The sequence below is a fragment of the Cucurbita maxima genome, unplaced genomic scaffold (genome assembly GCF_002738345.1).
Source record: "Cucurbita maxima cultivar Rimu unplaced genomic scaffold, Cmax_1.0 Cma_Scf00021, whole genome shotgun sequence".
NCBI lineage: Eukaryota > Viridiplantae > Streptophyta > Magnoliopsida > Cucurbitales > Cucurbitaceae > Cucurbita > Cucurbita maxima.
This window is the reverse complement of record NW_019272037.1, coordinates 3,834,470-3,851,598: the sequence shown is the minus strand read 5'-3', so window position 1 is coordinate 3,851,598 and position 17,129 is coordinate 3,834,470. Positions and strand designations below refer to the sequence as shown.

The following is a 17,129-nucleotide window of genomic DNA, read 5'->3' as shown; positions in this document are numbered from 1 at the left end:
TTTTTCATATTTCACAAATATACATCAAAATATTTGATTGGTATATCAACGCTCATGTAAGATATATTATTAGTATAATGATAATCCGAGTTTAATCTTCATGATTATCATAACCCAGCTATTCTAGCAATCTATTTAAAACTATTTACTTATAATCATGAAGATTATGATTGATTAAATTTGAATTGTCACATCGTTCTAGAGAATCTTTACTAACATAAATGTAATTCTAAAATTTTACGAAATATTAAGATAATATTGCCACAAAAAAAATTATTATCCTGATTTATTTCATCCCCATTTTCCCATCAAAAGTAATAATCCCGGGCATTAACCAACTAATTAAGCCATTCTGCGAAGGAACTGTTGGCGGAAATGATTGGGGGAGTTGTGTAAAACCAAAAATGAAGTTGAAAAGAAGATGGTGGTTTGATTTGAATGGGTTCTCGCTTACCAATGCCCGCCATGCCCGATTGGTTGTAACATATGCTCTAAAATGGAAGCGGGAGATTGTTTTGCTGCAAAAAACGCGGCCTCCTATATGATTCAGCTCCCTCCATCACAACCCCAAATCTTTTCCCTCACCTATCTGCACCAAAAAGGTATGTACGACCCTTTTTGTGGTCTTCTCGATTTCTTTGCTTTTTTCTTCTCGTTCGCGCGCAATTAAGTAACCTCTCCTTTTCTGATTCTTTTGCTTTCGTTTTTGCATTATGTGAATTGCGTTCGCCTCATTTTCTCGAATGACTTCGATTAGTTGTTGGGTATAATGCAGGATTGTGATCGAATAAATGGAAGTTTTCTAGGCAAGTTTATTGGGTTTTCTGTGTTATGATCGTACGAAAGGACATAATATCGAATTACAAGTGGGCACTTCTCTGTTCTGTTCTGTTCTGTTCGGTTTTATGATGAGGGTTTTTCAGGTTATTGTGTTCTTTTCTTCTTCCCTGAATGTGTCGGTATTGGCAAAATGCCATTGATTTCATTGGATATTCTAGCTTTCTTGGTAGATGGAGAAATCGTTGAGCTAAGAGCTCCCTTTTGTGGGTTAAGAAGCAAGTTTTATATTCTCATGAATATGCCAATTTAAAAGTGAAATCATATAAGAATTATGTTACGTTATGATCATGGTTGTGATTGTTTGTTTGTCTATCATATGCCCTTCGTCTGAGTAAATCTCATCTGCTGCAGGGTTCTGCTCAATAATTTTTTCGTTTAATGGCGAAGCAGAACAATGATATACCTCTTGCTATGGAGGAGGTAAGCGGGGATGAAGCTACACAAGACGAGAGCTTGGATATCCCTGTCATTGAAGTTGCAGAGATCAGTAAGCCTGAAGATATCACCGAGGAAAGCATTGATATCCCTGTCATTGCAGTTGCAGAGACCAGTGAGCCTGAAGATATCACGGAGAAAGGCATTGATATCATTGATATCCCAGCCACTACGGAGGTTAATGAGCCTGAAAGTTGCAATGTAGAAGTTATTGTGCACATTAATACCCCAAAGATGAAACCAAAAATTCTCTCTCGCTATCTCCTACCGCACACAGGCTCATGCCATGATTTTTGCAAATATGGTGCTAAACAGGATCTTGAAGGGAAGCCTGCAAGTTCAATCTTGAGAAAAGCTAAATCAATGGGAGGTGGTGGCCGGGATTTGAGGAGGATTATGGTTTTGTTGGCGAAACAGAATACAATCACTCCAAAGTCCTCCCCTGATTACAATGCTATCAATATTACTGACGTGAAGGAAGATATAATTTCTTTCCCCGAGATTGTTACTCCCTCTCCAAAAAGGCCTTTACCTTCTATCAAGGAAGTGCAGGCTGCATCGGTGCATTACGGTCGGACAAAACTTAATTTGTCCCGATCGATGGCATCTTCTTTTGCAAGACGAGTTAGTTCACGAACCAAAAGAAACAAAGAACTTCGAAAGGATAAGAAACAAGATGGAGATGGAAGTTCAAGCAGTTGTACAAATAGCACAAGTAGATGCCAAGAGAGAAATATATCCGCAGAGGAGGATATGAAGGACTTGGTGCCACGAGTACTTTTTCGTGTTCCAAGAAATCGTGTCAAGTGTGTTACAATTGCAGATAAGAAAATCATTGGGAGGTGTGGTCTGAAGAGACCAAAGCATCCCAGAAAATATAAACCTGATCCATTTAACAATGAGGATGTAGAGGAGAAAACTTTATACATGATTGAACCATCCACCAAGAATGAAACACAGGAATTGGCTCAGAATAGTGTTCAAACCGCTGAGTCTCGATCACAATCTTCATCTGCAACAGACAACAGCTTGAAGCATGAACAAGAGTCTGATAGATCCTCCGTATTGCCACCATTGTCAGTGAAAAAGAACATGAGGCATGCTAGAAATAGAACTAATCCTAAACTTTTATCTACCAAGAATGAAACAGAGGCATTGACTCAAAAATGTATTCAAACCGCCGAGTCTCGACCACAGTCTTCATCTGCAACAGACAGCAGCTTGAAGCATGAACAAGAGTCTGATGGATCCCCCATAGTGCCACCATTGTCAGTGAAAAAGAACGTTAGGCGTGCTAGAAATAGAACTAGTCCTAAAATTTTATCTACCAAGAATGAAACAGAGGAATTGACTCAAAATAGTGTTCAAACCGCCGAGTCTCGACTACAATATTCATCTGCAACAGACAACAGCTTGAAGCATGAACAAGAGTCTGATGGGGCCCCCATAGTGTCACCATTTTCAGTGAAAAAGAATGTGAGGCGTGCTAGAAGTAGAACAAGTCCTAAAACTTTATCAACCAAGAATGAAACAGAGAAATTGGTTCAAAATAGTGTTCAAACCGCTAAGTCTCGACCACAATCTTCATTTGCTACAGACAACAGGTTGAAGCATCAAATAGAGTCTGATGGAGCCCCCATAGTGTCACCATGGTCAGTGAAAAAGAACGTGAGGCGTGTTAGAAATAGAACTAGTCCTAAAATTTTATCGACCAAGAATGAAACAGGGGAATTGGCTAAAAATAGTGTTCAAACTGCTGTGTCTCGACCACAATCTTCATTTGCAACAGACAACAGCTTGAAGCATCAACAAGAGTCTGATGGAGCCCCCATAGTGCCACCATTGTCAGTGAAAAAGAAAGTGAGGCGTGCTAGAAATAGAACTACTCCTAAAAGTTTATCAACGTCTCCATCGGTATCCAAGGAATTCAAAGGTATAAGTAGAAGTTTATCAACGTCTCCATCGGTATCCAAGGAATTCAAAGGTATAATTAGAAGTTTATCAACGTCATCGGTATCCAAGGAATTCAAAGGTATAAGTAAAAGTTTATCAACGTCTCCATCGGTATCCAAGGAATTCAAAGGTATAAGACATAAGAGATTTGGTATGGCTCATATGACGGAGACCCGATCAGCTCCTTCATCACCATTTTCATCTAGGTACCCATCTGAACGCGTCCATGTTGAGCATCGTGGCTCTACTTCAGGAAATGATGTGAAAAAAAGTGAGAATTCAAAGGTGGAACTCAAGCTTAAGACCCGAAGGATGGCTCTAAGTGATTCTGGAGATAGTCAATCTAGAAAGCTGAAGTTTAGGAAGGGGAGGATGCTTGAACTTCAAACTGAAACCAGTACGCCAAGGAGGCTTAAATTTCGGCGTGTACGTTTACTTGGTGAGATTCAAAGTCCTAAAGTTGATTTAAGAAAGAGAAACATGAAGGGTAAAGAGGCCAACCAAAATGGTATTGAAGTGAAGGAAGATGAGAAGGAATTTAAGAGAAAGAAATTCTTTAGGAGGAAGGAAACTATCGAGGGAAAATTCATTTCTAGTAGACTCAAATCTGAGAGAGTTGTTCTTAGACATCAGGATTCGAGAGGAAAGAAAGAAACCCTAAATCTGCTTAATAATGTCATTGAAGAGACTGCAAGCAAGCTTGCACAGACCAGGAACAGTAAGGTCAAGGCATTGGTTGGTGCCTTTGAAACTGTGATATCATTACAGGATACAAGACCCCCTGCAGCAGGTGTTGCATAATATATAAGCTGTATGATAAAGATATAATATTTCATGTATATAACAATCTGGAAAGGGTAATATATTCATATATATATATATATATATATATATATATATTTATTTATTTATATATCAAATGTGACATCAGAGTAAAGTAAAAGACTTTGATCGAAATGATATGGCCAATGTGAAGAAGGGTTGAGTTATTTCAGTGAAGTTTTTTTTTTTATTTTTTTTGGAAAATTATATTTATTGTGTGGTGGATTCATTATTATTATTGTTTAAAAAGTGAAATGATTGATTAATTTGCTCCATGATTTTGTGCCATACCAAACTCACATCAATGCAAAAATTCTAGAAGATTAAAGCTGTACTTATCTCTGTTTATGCAATCAAATCTATCATTCTTTGAGAGTGAGTTTGAGGCCACAATGAAAGAAACATAAAAAACAATTTACACAACATCACAATGACTTGATATTGATTTTGGATTGGAATTTGTTAGGTGAAGTGTAAGTGAATAGGAGCTGCATGATTTGATGCTTCTCTTTTCACCAGGACTGTCTCATTGTTAGTGATACTGGATGCAGAAACAAGTCACAGGAAGTCTTCCGGTCGACCTGATTCGGTTAGCTGTTTCTCTTGCTTTCTTCTCTTCCCTTCTTCTTTTTTGTTCTAGTTGTGTCCTTGCTCCCCCCGTGATCTGGTCGATTCGTACTATGTTGTCCTGGTAATTTTGCAGAAACAGTGCCTTCTTGTTCTCCAATTCAGCCTTCATGAACAGAAGTTTTTTTCAGTTGACATTAAAATGTATTATAGTAAGGAAAACATCCAAAAGGTGGGGTAAGACCATTTTCTTTTCCTTATGAAGTTTGGCATGCATTTTCTTCTTATTCTCCCAGGCATGAATTGACAATTTTATCTTTTCGTACCTGAAATATGAGATTGTCTTAGAAAAGAACTCCATAAGCAAGTTTCAGGATTAAGGTGAGAAATCTTTTAGTGCAAGTGTTTCATGAACTTGAGAACTTGGAACTGTGAGGTCCACTCCTGAATATTGATTAATGCAGAAATTAGTATATACCTTTTTCTAATCTTCTCCATGTTATGTCTCTCCCACACATCAGCTCTTGTTTCTACAAGGCTTCGTCTTGGTGGCGATAAAGGCATTCCAGTTATCGAGTCCTTTTCATGTCCCGTTGGCTTCTTTATTGAAGATTGGCCTAGTGTAATGAACATGATACTTTTTGTGACAAGAAATTCTTATAGGAAATTTCTAAGCTCTATGTTTAAATTTTACCAGGATTTGTTGTTTCTTTGTTAGACGGTCGCCTGGTTATGCCATCTTTTCTGGTTTTAACCTTTGTTAATGGCGTTTCCAGACTTCCTCTCTTCTTTTTCTGGTATTGTAAATCAGTTTCTTCTTGTGAGCGAATTGCAAATGCAGCTGATGCTGCTGCAGTGGCAAACTCTAAATCCCTTGAATCATAATCCTCATTCATTTCGTTTGCAAAATACCACCGTAACTTCTTGGACTCCTTTTTATCAGTACCCTCTTTGGAGGATCTTGTTTTTTGCTGTGGAATTCCATCTCTTGGTTTGATGGAAGCATCTTTGTTATGTCGTCCTGAATCCGAAAAACTCAGCCTACAAAGCAGTCAATAGCCATATTACTTTCAGTATTCAAATAAAAGAGGACAAGAAGAGGAAACTCTTTGGTGTTGTAGAACCTAAGCTGAGCTGAGTTTGGCCAATGGTGACAGAGATCTGATTTGATTACTTTTCTGTTTCAATGGTTCTTATCATTTTATCTCTTGTAAAACTTTCTGGGTTGTAAATGATGAACCAGATGAAAGAGTGATGAACATACATCAAATATTCAAACTGGGAATGGAGATCAAGAGACAAGAAAAGTATACCTTCTTTGATGAGTCAAAGTTTCCATGTGCTGAAATCTAAAGCTTATATCGATACCTCTCAAATTTCTGAAACTGTTTCTGAAGTTAATATGTATTGTGTCTTTACGCAGGAAAGTTGCGAAGCGAGGAAATGCCTTCTGTGCACTCAACTCCATTCCGAAGCAAGGCATTTTCTTCTTCATCGCCTTCCATTGATTCTATTTCTATGTACACTCAAAACCTTTTTCTTCTTTTTCTCTTTGTTTAGCTTAACCCACTTCCCAAATTTTAAAAAATGGAACCCTTCTTTTCGTCTAGGATTTCTCCATATTAATCATTAATAAATCTGCAAAAGCTATGATTTTTAGAGTTAAAAAGAACAAGTTCAAGAACGTGGATGATCATAAGTTTATGATAAAAAATTATTTGGGGCAGGGATGATCTTCAGATTAGTTATGGGGTAGTTGAATGTAAGAGAAGATATGGTGGGAAAATGGAGATCTCAAGTATACTTTTCGTCTCTCGCTCTCACTCTTTCGTTCTCTCCTGCGAATAGCGCATCAATTTCCCGATTACAACATCAGAGAGTACACCATACCCTGCACCATTGATACCTTCCGAGAAAGTCAGAGCCTCTCTGACCCTTCAACGATATACTCCGCCTACACCAATGGCAGAGCTCAGCTCGAGGTTCCGAAGCGCCCAGGCCCTCTGCGTTCTATTTTTTTCTGGTAGGTTTGTCTGGGGTTCTAGGAATTTGAACCCATCAGAACTCAGATCGGTAAACAATCCCGTGTTCGAAAATGCACGTTTCTAATTTATTGAAATGAAATTGTTCGAATGTGGTTGTTTGTATACACTGCTCAAGATGAACTAAGAATGATAAAATCAGTGCAGTTACCTTCTAGTCCTAGTCAAGTAACTAGTGATCTCAAACACAAAACGTCAGCTAGGACATGGGGTATAATACCTATTTCTGAAAGTAAAAAGACTACAAAGCTAGGAAAATGGAAGATGTACATAAGTATCAGCAAGCTAATCACAAATGTGAGGGCCTTGAACTCTATTTCCTGAGCAGACGATGACCCCGTCGGTTGGCGTCTTTAACTCGGTCACCAATCACCTCAACATCAACAGAAGCGTGATCCAGAGCATGGTTCTGCCTGTAATAAGCAACAAATCATATCAATATCTAATGTACACACTTGTCTTTATGTCCTTGACTTGCAAGGTGCACACGAGTTATTATGGAATATAGAAACGAACTAACCTATCAATTTCACAACCCATGTCTACAGCCATTTCCTTCAGCTCTACCAAGATATCGCTCATGTCAGATAGTGCATCATCTTGCTTCACCTTTTCTACCTGTGTATGTATTTTTCAAACACAAAGCATATGTAAGACGAATGATACTGCATTTTGGAAATGATCATTATGCTTTGGGTATCATGGTACAGATTTGTGCAACAGTATCTTCAAGAATGACTAAAACCACAAATCTATGCCAAATGCAATAATTCCTGCCACCCGTAAGCTGAGAGGGTGGTACATTTCGAACCTTTTGACCTCTTGGTCGAAGATATATATTTTAACTAGTTGAACTATGTTTAGGTTGATATGCTCCAATGTACCGTTTTGAAGTAACCATTTACAGATAGCAAATACAAACCTCAACTTTTTGAATTGCACTGGTAGGTTCGGCATATGCAGCTTTTGTATTGGTCCGGCCCTTATGATGTGTCAATCCCAACTTTTCCTTCTGCTCCATGTGGTTACCCTTTCTTCTTACTAAATCCTCTACAAAATGGGAGTAAACAGATCAGTTGCACAGAGCTTCAACAAATTACCATCTAACCCTGAATCTCATGAGCAGAAAGTGGCTAACCTGAGCTTATAACAGGTCCTGATATTGGTCGAGTTTTCTTTGGCTTCCATGTCTTAGAGAACATTCCCCCTAGATTTCCCAGCAGTTTCTCTCCCTGATGTTGCATTCATGAAAAGACTCACTTAGAATAAGTGACTGGAGATTAACTCATCAAACAAATAGACGACAGAGCTTAACATATACAGGCAAAGTTAATGCTAGTAATTTCTAGACTACAGAAACACCAAGATCAAATCCTTGGCGTTTCGTCGAGTCCTCCCGAGACATGAAAGTGAATAAATGGGATTTCAAACATACCCGACTGAGGTCATAATCAATGTCAGCAGCAACCACATGAGTCCTGGTAATTTGCTCACCCTGCTGATGCAAGGCAACCAAAGTTTGGGTTGCATCATCCCTTATCTCTTCAGCAATCTTTAGACAGCCATTCACTGCTTTTGTTGTCTCTTCAGACTTATAAACAGCATAATTCTCCAGCTCCTGCACTGATTGGTTTTCTATTCCTCCCGAGTCACGGAAATCATTCTTGTACTTGTTCCTTTCTGACCAAGTTAGTGAACTTGAAGAAGAGGGAGCATGTCCATGATCATCATCAAAAGGATTGGAGCCAAAATTTTCCGCCACTAATGAAGGGTCTGACGAAGTCCTTTGTGCAGAAACCTGGTTTTGCTTAGCTTTAACACCATCGTCAGACTCAAAAGGGTTCGGGGTAGAACCATGTTTCCCTATCCTCAAATGACCCTTCCTTGAACCAAACATTTTCCCAAGGGTTTAGAATGCAAAAAATTGGTGACAGTTTTTTCCTGGAAATGGAAGATATCAAGATCATGTCAGCAGAAGAAACAAAATACAATAAGGGAAAATCGATCAAAACAGTCAATTTCATTGAAGAACAGTGGGATGCTCTAAGATTTAGATTCTTATTTAAACAACTTCAATCAGTTTGGATTATGGAATAGCAGTGGTTCCAGGAGAAATTGATCCAAAATGGATGTACTAACAGAAGAGATGATAGCACGATCAAAAACTAAACTGGACAAGAAGCTAACAAACAAAATCATGTAAAGGCGAAGAAGGGAGTTGATGATGAATTCCCAGATACAAAAATCCAAGAAAGAAAAGAATTCGAGTACCTTGAGAGTTCAGAGAACGAAGAGAACAGAACAATTCCACAAACCCAAAAATCTAAGAAACTGCAAAATCAAAACCGAATCGTAGAATTTAAGGGCGCGATGGAGAGAGGTGGGTTGGTTCAAAATAGACGACTTGGGCAACGAGAAAATCAATCAAGAAACCGCGTTTGAGAAAATTGTTGAAAGAGGAAACTAGCACCCACGAGGAAGTTCAACGATTGAGACGCGCTGTAAACAAACCTTACGTCATTAACCGCTTATTCATCTTTTGGGTAAAAAAAATGATCAAACAGTGTTGATGGATTTGGTCAAAAATTAGGGAGCGATGAATAATCTCATAGTGAAATTCAACTTTGATCGCGTTAGAAAGTCAACTTTCACTATCTAATGAACTATATCTTTGCCCTCTTTCTCCTTTTTAACTTATGGCCTTCAATTTTCTGTTATTTCGTTTATAACTTTTATTTTCGCTAATCTTTACCTTCAAATTTATCTCCGGAAAAGAAACAAAAAATCTTCCAACTCTAACAGCTAAAATAAAACTTGTCTAACTTTAGTGTACAAGTGAGATCACAAACTCTTTTTTTCTACTCAATAAGATCGGGTAAAATGTTAATATAAAAATAACTCAAAAGAAGTGGAGAGTTAAAAGATCGTAACATCATACCCTATCCTCGTAACATTTGAAATTACTAATATTATTACTGGTAAAATACTAAAATTTACATTTTAAGACCTTGCTTTCATGTTATTATTAGACATCAGTATACTAGTAAATTAGGAAGGAAAAAGAAAAGTCTGCTTTTATCAACTTGTCCGTAGCCATCCATAAATCTTATCCAAATGGGTGAGATGGAGAGAGGGGGGTATTACTTTATATTGAAGTCCCATTTGAATTAGAGCATTACATAGCTCCCATCAGCCTAGCATCACCGGTCACCAGACGCACCACCAGCTTTCCCACATTAGTAATTGTTGCCACTGAGCTAATTTATGGCAAAACAAGATGAGTAGAAGTAATGAGGGAATTAAAACAAGGAATGGGCGCCTACAAAACCTCCCATATTGCAAAATGCACAAATACAGCATTCTTGTCTTGCTTCAAATACAAATACAAATACATATACATATACATCTACAACAGTGAGGACATTATGTTAATTCAAACAAGTTTTCATCACATAACTCGTGAGAAGGAGGCACTCTGATCAGAAATTTAGGATCAGAGCTGCCAGAAAGAACTGCGCAAAGCTAATGTACTTCATATTCTTGGTTGTAGCAACAATGCACGAGGAAAATATAGGAGTCATTTGCGACAACATCTGGGAAAGCCAAGAGGAAAATATAGCAGTCATTGTTTGCAAGTAAAATTCACCAGTCCCGTACCAAAGGTACTCAAAAGAGAGTAAGCTACTTCATTGAAGAGGATGAGTTGGAGCCAACGAATGGGAAAGAGGTACGTTAAAAGAATGATGACACTAGGATTCCACTAATCAGAACTGTTCTATTCTTAGCCAGCATTAATACGATATAAATATTTGCAGAGGGCATCTCTCACAGTCAAGGATAAGTCCAGTGATTTAATTCTCTTCACATAACTACTGACATGATAACTTTTTTTTTTCCCCCGTTTTCTGTAATGAAATTGCTCATTTTTTTATGAGCACGAAGCTGGTACCGAAAGGCAATTCAATTGTCATGCTAATACTAAATATCGAAGAAATAGTAAAGCGATGCAAACCTCTGATTCACATTCTTCCTCGAGCAGCTTTTAATTTATCACCAACTACTATATCTCGCACATGCACCTTGCGACAGCAAATGATCTGTTCCGTTCTTTTAGAACCTAAAAAGAAGCAGCTGTTAGTTAAAAAAAAACAAAAAGAAAAAAAGATACGGTGCTTCAGATGGGATATAAGACTTTAAAAACCCAGGCAGAATACCTGTGCCTCTAACTGAGAAATTCTCTGTAAAGACGCCTGTTCAATGCAAGCCCGGCGCTTGCACTCTTCTTCAAGCAAACCAGTAATTTGGTACCTTAGCTCAGCCATTTCTTGAGCAAGGTCCTCTGCTTCTTCTTTTGCTTTCAACTTCTCCTCTCTTAACTCCTCCTGTCAACCACTAGAATGTTACAACCTGGAGGCTTCAAATAAACAGAATCATATTGTCTACAAAAAGAACCAATCGACTCAACCAAATGGATTCTTTTAGGCAGTTCAAAATTAGGAAAAAGCAAATGGAGTCTCAATGAGAATCTTGCATCTGTCTGTAGTTATCAAAGACGATTGAATGCATCATACCTTCAGTTTCTTCACAAGAAGTTCATAATCTTGTATCTGCTTTGCCATCACATTCATTTTGACTTCTGAATTTGCATCTGCAAATAGTGCAACTGCTAATTTTGGAATAAGATGGCCCAAGAGTTCGCCACAACTGTCACATAAGATAATAATGTGTAAATGATGGCAAAGAATTTGCATCCACTTTTGAATTAGCATTTCAAACGTATATTAATGGATTCTCTAGGACCAGATTTTGTTCTAACTGGCGAGGAAGGTCATTGTTTAGAATTTAGAAGGAAAACAGGTACGAAGCGAAGAAAAATATGATGACACCAACAGAAGGTAACTTCATCAGGATCATAACAACTCAAAATAACTAGCAGCCAATATACAATCTGGACCCTTTATTACTATTAAACTCCGCCAAGGCCTATCATTTAAAAGGAAACTTCATTATAACCATTGAGGTTTGTGATGAAAAAAACCTTATGAGCCAACAAATATGGTGTACAATGAAGTTCGAACATACTTCCCAAAGTAATGAGAATCAAAAGGCAGAGACCATGGATTTTTGAATTTATATCAATACCTAGTCTCAAGTAGTGATGTCAACTTGCTATCCTGGACATTTGAGGAACACACAGTATTTTGTGATCTTTCCTTGTTTTCAATCAATTCCTCAACACTTCGACAAAATGTGGAGGCATTTCTTGTTGTCATATCCAGCTCTCTTTGAAGTTCCTTTTTTTCTTTCTCCAGAGACTCGATATTTTTCTGTGCATTCTGAAGCTGCCAAATCAATCTATCCATTTTATCATTCAGATGAAGAGCCTCTTCCTGAACTTTCTTAGTTTCTAAGAAACGCTGCTCCATGGCCACCATATCCAATTTCATAATCTCAATTTCACATTGAGACTCCAATGTCATAGATGAGATGGACTCCTCAAGTTTTTCTACATTGGAATTTGATTCTCGTAGCTTCTTTTCCTTGTCATCCAATTTCTGCATCAAGAAGAAGGACTCTAAGTTTGAACGCTTCACCTCTTCCTCTAACTTGCCAGCCCTTACTTGCAAACGCACCATGTGAACTAATTTAAATTCGAGGTTTTCAATGTGATCAACCAGGTAGTTTAATTCTGTGTTCCTTAAACATAATTGATCCTGGAGGTAATCTGTGGTGAATGTTGTTTTTGGACTATGTTAAAAAAAGACTCATAAGAATATATGTCAAGAATGGAGGACAGCACACTGCCACAGACATCAAACCATGCCAGAAATTCAACAATCATCATTTTCCTAGAATCATTAATGATTCTGAAATGCAATAATATTCAACAGCAAACACCCGTTTAAAAAACCTAAATATGTATACACACATAACTACGCATATCTTTAAACCCCTATACCGAACACAGAAGGTTCAGCTAGTGCTAAAAAGGATCGAGATTTTCGTGGTGCCCAGCAACCATAGTTCCAAAATTAAGGAAATATGATCATTTGGATACTTTCCGTTGAATGAATCTACTTGTCTTTTTAATATCTATTTAAACATAAGCTCTTTAATAAATTATATTATTGTCTTTATGTATCCGACCATTGTTATTAAATGTCCATTTCAGTAAGTTCATTGATAAGATAGACTTCTCAATTTAGCCTATAAATGATTTTAAAAGGTTCCTCAAATGCTCATTTACAAGAGTTCAATTTAGAAGTAGTCTCCTACACGCTACATTACAGACAACATCCTTTACCTATTTCCTGAGTGCAGTTTGTTAACCGCTCCTCCAAGTTTTCAATGCATAGCCTGTCTTCCTCGCGTGCTTCTGATAAGGATTTCACATGTAGTTCTAGTCGCTGCATCAGACAGTAAAAAATCATTAAGTTCATCTGGATGATAATTGAAATGTCTACATTGAATTTCAAGTGCTCATTTCAGATAAACTGAATAGGCATGAAAAAGCAACATAAAGTGACGATATAAAACAATCTTGATTCACTAAAGTCATCCAAAGAGCTGCTGAGAGTTGAAAAAACATCAAGCATATTTAAGGCTTCCATCACATTCTGCATCGTAACCGAGGGAAAACATTCAGCATCAAACTTACCCTTATCAATTCAAAGCTTTGAGGCCGTGAATCTATTAGTGTGTCCTTTTCTTTCTTTAGCTGCATAGTTAAAAGTGATACCAATTAAAGAAAAAGCTTAAAAGAGATAGAAAAGGCCCAAATCCATCAAATTTGTCCAAATATGCAGGACACGTATAATACTTAGAAACATTAATCTTTTGTCTTTTTTTTAGAAAAGGGGGCTTTATGGCCAAACTTGAGCCAATATTAGAGACATTTAAAAAATCTAAATTGGAATAATCCCTATAATGTGAAGCAATCACTTCTAGTCATTTTAATTTCCAAACTCGTTTCAAGAGAGAAACTTTCAGCAAGTATACAGAAAATATACCTGCCGACATCTTGTCTCAATCTCTATAAGTTCCTCTAAATCAGATGAACTACAGCTACTGCTCCTGCGACTCAACATTGGTGAAACAAAATCCTTCGACTTAGAGGAATGCACAGGGGCAAGTACCTGGACATGCAAAACTATCAGAAGACATTAAAGTCTATGAGGTAAACGTAAAACACAAAATTATTTGTAGCAATTGCTAAAGCATGACCATGAACTAATTCCCGTGGGGAAGAAAGAGAATTGAAGGGAAAAGAAAACTACAGTTTTCAGTTCTAAATGAAAATAAAAAACGTCAATTTCAATTTTCAAGAAAAGGTCCACAGCTGCAAACAATTAGAGATAAAGGAGATAACACGGTTCAACTAATTCATTTCAACAAACCAAAAATCCATTCAAGCAAGTAATCCATACGCAAACTATATTGAACAATGAACACTACATTACTTCTAACTACCGGAAGCTGAAAAAGATTACACGGGAAAGTACCTTAGCGAAAGCTAACTTTATCCTCCGAAAGATGCGTACCTGAGAATATCGATAACTTCGTAATTTCGGATCGAATTTGAATTCTCGGAACCAATTCAATAACAATCAAAAACATGCATCAACATTGATTTGATTTCCAATAATGGTCGGGTCCATTGCCAGACCAAGAAATGGCGGTGACTTTAAGCGGGCATGAGTCATGACGGTGAAATTGAATTGAATTGATTTGGGCCTTTCTGAGAGTTCAAAGGATCCGATTATATTTTGAAAAGCCATTTATTAAATTAATTTTAAAATGTAATAAATCAAACGAATTAATTACTTTAATTTCCTTAATATTCCTAACATTTATATATTCCAAAAAAAAAAAAAAAAAAAAAAAAAAAACTCCAACGAATTTTTAAGTGTATAAATCAAAATATAAATAAATATGTTTATTATTATATCCTTACCTTAGAGAAATTATGAAATAGATGTTTTGTTATGTTATAAAAAAAATAATTATTTAATAATAATAATAATAATAATAATAATAAATTCATCTAACTCGCTTCATTTATTTAAATTTAAATTATTCATAATTACCCATTAAGTGAAGCGAGTTAATTAAGGTGTCCATTCACATTTCAACAAAATCATATAAAAATGTTGAACAAGTTAATGAAATAATCTCCCTACTCATAATGTTTAGTGCTTAATTACATGTAAAGAAAGCTTAATTAAATCAAAAAGACCATCCAACATCCATAATGTGCCAAAGTTTAAGCCTATTGGAAGTACTTAAATGCACCAAAAAAGTTGGTTACACATCTTGGATCCATGAAGATTTGAAAAGGCGACATTATTGTTTAAATTATGTTTAATTACAATTAGTAGTTTTCATTAAACATATTCGAATTAAATTACTGTGAATTTGAGTTTAGCATATTGAATGGACGAGCACAAACGATTTCTGAATCTAATCCAAAATGATCAAAAACCCATTTCCATTGCTGGAGTTATGCAATCTCACAAATTGTTACAAAATCCATCGGATTCATTCAGAAGAGTTATAGCTTCGATTCCGAAATCTGTAAAGAATCAATGAATCGTAAGGAAAGGTGAAGAGTTTACTGTACAATGCCTGCAGCCGCAAGCAATGAAGCACTCAAATCAAACCCACTAATGCCTGCTCGTGCGAATGGCTTCCACCGACCCACCATGGCTCGAGAGACCCCAAATGGCTGCTGCCCTCTTCATCGATGGGCGCAGGGAGATTCAGATCCAGAAAGTCTCTTTTTTCTGCCTTTGGTTTCTCAATCGGTGTGGTTTGTGGCAATTTGTTCCTGGATTCTGACCCACTTATCAAATGGGACCTCTTATGGCCGCCCAAAGCTTGGCCTGAACTAAAAATCTTGAAGCAAATGGAGCATTGGTGATGCTTTCTGTTCTTTTTCTCATACCCCATGTGACTGTCTGATTCCTGCTGATTTTCCATCTCTATGACTGTGGCTGTGGACTTACTTTCGAATGTTGGGTCGTTCGATATCTCTGTTTCGTTGCTATTTTCACTGTTTTCCGTCTTTGAAGCCAAGCATCCTTTGGTTCTCTTGTGGCTGGCTTTATGCCCACCAAGTGCTTGATATGAGTGAAAGATCTTGGGGCATGAACTACACTGGAATTTGCTTCTCTTTCCTTTGCTTTCATATGCTTCTGAGTTTAGTTCATTGGGTGTTGATCTTCTTAGGGAATTTGACCTCAATTCCCCATTAGATAGCTCATGGAATTTTCTCTGATCTGAATTGAACTTACTGGAAATGAACTGTGGTTGGTTAAAGTAAGTTTGGTTGTTGGAACTTGATCCAAATCTGTCATCATGCTGGGATTTCTCGTTGTTCTTGTTCATCTTAACAGCGGAATCACTGAATTCTGTGTTTGATCCTTCAAATTTGAGATACCCAGATTCCATATCACTGAGCTCCAACTTTCTGCTATGGAGTTCTGTCAATCTCACCATCTCATTCCCCATGCATATGGTAGGAATAGCTTCAACAGCTTTGGAGAAGTGAGTTTTTGGGACCAGAGGGGGAGCTTGTTTAGGCATACAGTTGTTGTCAGAAGACTCGGTGGTTGAATGAAAACCACCAACATCTTTAGAAAGCATCATTAAACACAAAGCAACCTCTTCTTGTTCTTGATCATTATGATCAGAAACAGATGAAGAAGCAGCAGCAGCAGCAGCAGCAGTGGCATTAGCAAATGAAAAGGAAGATGAAGTTTCAGCAGCCATGTACCTTGTTTGTCTCCTCCTAGATCTCTTCCCACGATTAGCAGCTGCAATTTCTTTGTCTGATTGGCTATCAAACTCCAAATTACTAGACACTCTCTCAGTTTCTGTGGAGTGACATTTCATGTGGCCAAACAGAGCCTTCCAGGACTGAAAGCTTCTACCACATTCTCTGCAAAACCTGTCCTCAGCACTGAATTCAGCAAGCCTGCTAGTTTTTTTGGGGTTCTTTCTAAGACTATAACCATCAGAAACGCCAGCTCCCAGAAACTTATCCATGTCAGAGTTTCTTCTTCCAGCTTTTTTCAAATTTATCTTCTTCAGATTTTCGCCAGCTTCAGCTTGACTGTTGAACAAATGGGACCTCATGTGACCTCCTAAAGATCTCCCACAAGGAAAGCTTCTGTTGCATAGCTTGCAGAAGTGTTTGAACTCTCGATCAGCCCCCATCGAGAAGAAATAGAATTCAAGGAAGAAGAAGCAGCAGCAGCAGAGATCCAAAATCCAGCCAAAGCAGCTGTAACAATGCTAAAGCCAAAGCTCAGAAACAGAAAGAAAAAACAAAGAGAAGATGACCCAGATCAAACAATTGAAGTGGAGAGCTCAAATTTAGTGAGTAAAGTAGTAAACTCCATCACAGCACAGCACAGCAAGCTTGATCTTTGCTTTCTTTTTTCCTTTTGTGATCTGATGACAGAAATC

At 37.5% G+C, this 17,129-nt stretch overlaps 5 protein-coding genes and 1 long non-coding RNA gene across 12 annotated transcripts; 2 read left to right on the top strand and 4 right to left on the bottom strand.

Moving 5' to 3' along the window:
* The first annotated feature begins 268 nt into the window (after nt 1-268).
* Nucleotides 269-4,080, top strand: LOC111495740. The gene is made up of 2 exons (XM_023145902.1): nt 269-602; nt 1,192-4,080. The coding sequence occupies exon 2, from the start codon at nt 1,219-1,221 to the stop codon at nt 4,027-4,029; it is 2,811 nt and encodes a 936-aa protein (XP_023001670.1). The 5' UTR covers nt 269-602; nt 1,192-1,218; the 3' UTR covers nt 4,030-4,080.
* A 286-nt stretch (nt 4,081-4,366) lies between these two features.
* On the bottom strand, nt 4,367-6,131 carry LOC111495024. The gene is made up of 5 exons (XM_023144888.1): nt 5,931-6,131; nt 5,312-5,658; nt 5,096-5,234; nt 4,862-4,943; nt 4,367-4,783 (listed from the first exon to the last, which is right to left on the bottom strand). The coding sequence occupies exons 1-5, from the start codon at nt 6,110-6,112 to the stop codon at nt 4,583-4,585; spliced, it is 951 nt and encodes a 316-aa protein (XP_023000656.1). The 5' UTR covers nt 6,113-6,131; the 3' UTR covers nt 4,367-4,582.
* Nucleotides 5,752-6,082, top strand: LOC111495026. Its single transcript, XR_002720264.1, has 3 exons — nt 5,752-5,767; nt 5,861-5,924; nt 6,041-6,082. It is a non-coding gene; the product is annotated as an uncharacterized LOC111495026 (long non-coding RNA).
* A 572-nt stretch (nt 6,132-6,703) lies between the features above and the next one.
* Nucleotides 6,704-9,166, bottom strand: LOC111495025 (SNAP25 homologous protein SNAP33-like). The gene is made up of 6 exons (XM_023144889.1): nt 8,931-9,166; nt 8,095-8,600; nt 7,798-7,891; nt 7,582-7,709; nt 7,180-7,277; nt 6,704-7,072 (listed from the first exon to the last, which is right to left on the bottom strand). Exons 2-6 carry the CDS (start codon nt 8,554-8,556, stop codon nt 6,973-6,975), a joined length of 882 nt encoding a protein of 293 aa, XP_023000657.1. The 5' UTR covers nt 8,557-8,600; nt 8,931-9,166; the 3' UTR covers nt 6,704-6,972.
* A 771-nt stretch (nt 9,167-9,937) lies between these two features.
* On the bottom strand, nt 9,938-14,477 carry LOC111495022 (shootin-1-like). Of its 7 annotated transcripts, none has more exons than XM_023144881.1 (9): nt 14,201-14,477; nt 13,670-13,809; nt 13,318-13,377; nt 12,964-13,066; nt 11,802-12,384; nt 11,231-11,363; nt 10,874-11,041; nt 10,672-10,776; nt 9,938-10,252 (listed from the first exon to the last, which is right to left on the bottom strand). In XM_023144881.1, exons 1-8 carry the CDS (start codon nt 14,274-14,276, stop codon nt 10,720-10,722), a joined length of 1,320 nt encoding a protein of 439 aa, XP_023000649.1. In that variant the 5' UTR covers nt 14,277-14,477; the 3' UTR covers nt 9,938-10,252; nt 10,672-10,719. The 7 variants fall into 7 exon arrangements, with proteins under 7 accessions (XP_023000649.1, XP_023000653.1, XP_023000651.1 ...); XM_023144885.1 differs by having other exon boundaries at nt 14,162-14,284; XM_023144883.1 differs by having other exon boundaries at nt 13,670-13,795; nt 14,162-14,284.
* Nucleotides 14,478-15,308: 831 nt separating this feature from the next.
* LOC111495734 lies at nt 15,309-16,877 on the bottom strand. Its single transcript, XM_023145891.1, has one exon. It carries the CDS (start codon nt 16,875-16,877, stop codon nt 15,309-15,311), a length of 1,569 nt encoding a protein of 522 aa, XP_023001659.1.
* Between the last annotated feature and the right edge of the window lie 252 nt (nt 16,878-17,129).

Bases quoted from the DNA above. Each gene is read 5' to 3' on its own strand.
- LOC111495740 (XM_023145902.1), top strand. From the start codon at position 1,219: ATGGCGAAGCAGAACAATGATATACCTCTTGCTATGGAGGAGGTAAGC.
- LOC111495024 (XM_023144888.1), bottom strand. From the start codon at position 6,112: ATGAAGAAGAAAATGCCTTGCTTCGGAATGGAGTTGAGTGCACAGAAG. The intron at 5,659-5,930 runs GTATACTTTTCT...ACTGCTTTGTAG, and splicing joins ACTTTGACTCATCAAAGAAG to GCTGAGTTTTTCGGATTCAG. The intron at 4,944-5,095 runs GTATATACTAAT...CTCATATTTCAG, and splicing joins ATGGAGAAGATTAGAAAAAG to GTACGAAAAGATAAAATTGT.
- LOC111495734 (XM_023145891.1), bottom strand. From the start codon at position 16,877: ATGGGGGCTGATCGAGAGTTCAAACACTTCTGCAAGCTATGCAACAGA.
- LOC111495022 (XM_023144881.1), bottom strand. From the start codon at position 14,276: ATGTTTTTGATTGTTATTGAATTGGTTCCGAGAATTCAAATTCGATCC. The intron at 13,810-14,200 runs GTACGCATCTTT...GTCTTCTGATAG, and splicing joins GAAGTTATCGATATTCTCAG to TTTTGCATGTCCAGGTACTT. The intron at 10,777-10,873 runs GTATTCTGCCTG...GCTTCTTTTTAG, and splicing joins TTTCTCAGTTAGAGGCACAG to GTTCTAAAAGAACGGAACAG.
- LOC111495025 (XM_023144889.1), bottom strand. From the start codon at position 8,556: ATGTTTGGTTCAAGGAAGGGTCATTTGAGGATAGGGAAACATGGTTCT. The intron at 7,278-7,581 runs GTTTGTATTTGC...ATACATACACAG, and splicing joins GTGCAATTCAAAAAGTTGAG to GTAGAAAAGGTGAAGCAAGA. The intron at 7,073-7,179 runs GTTAGTTCGTTT...TGCTTATTACAG, and splicing joins ATGGGTTGTGAAATTGATAG to GCAGAACCATGCTCTGGATC.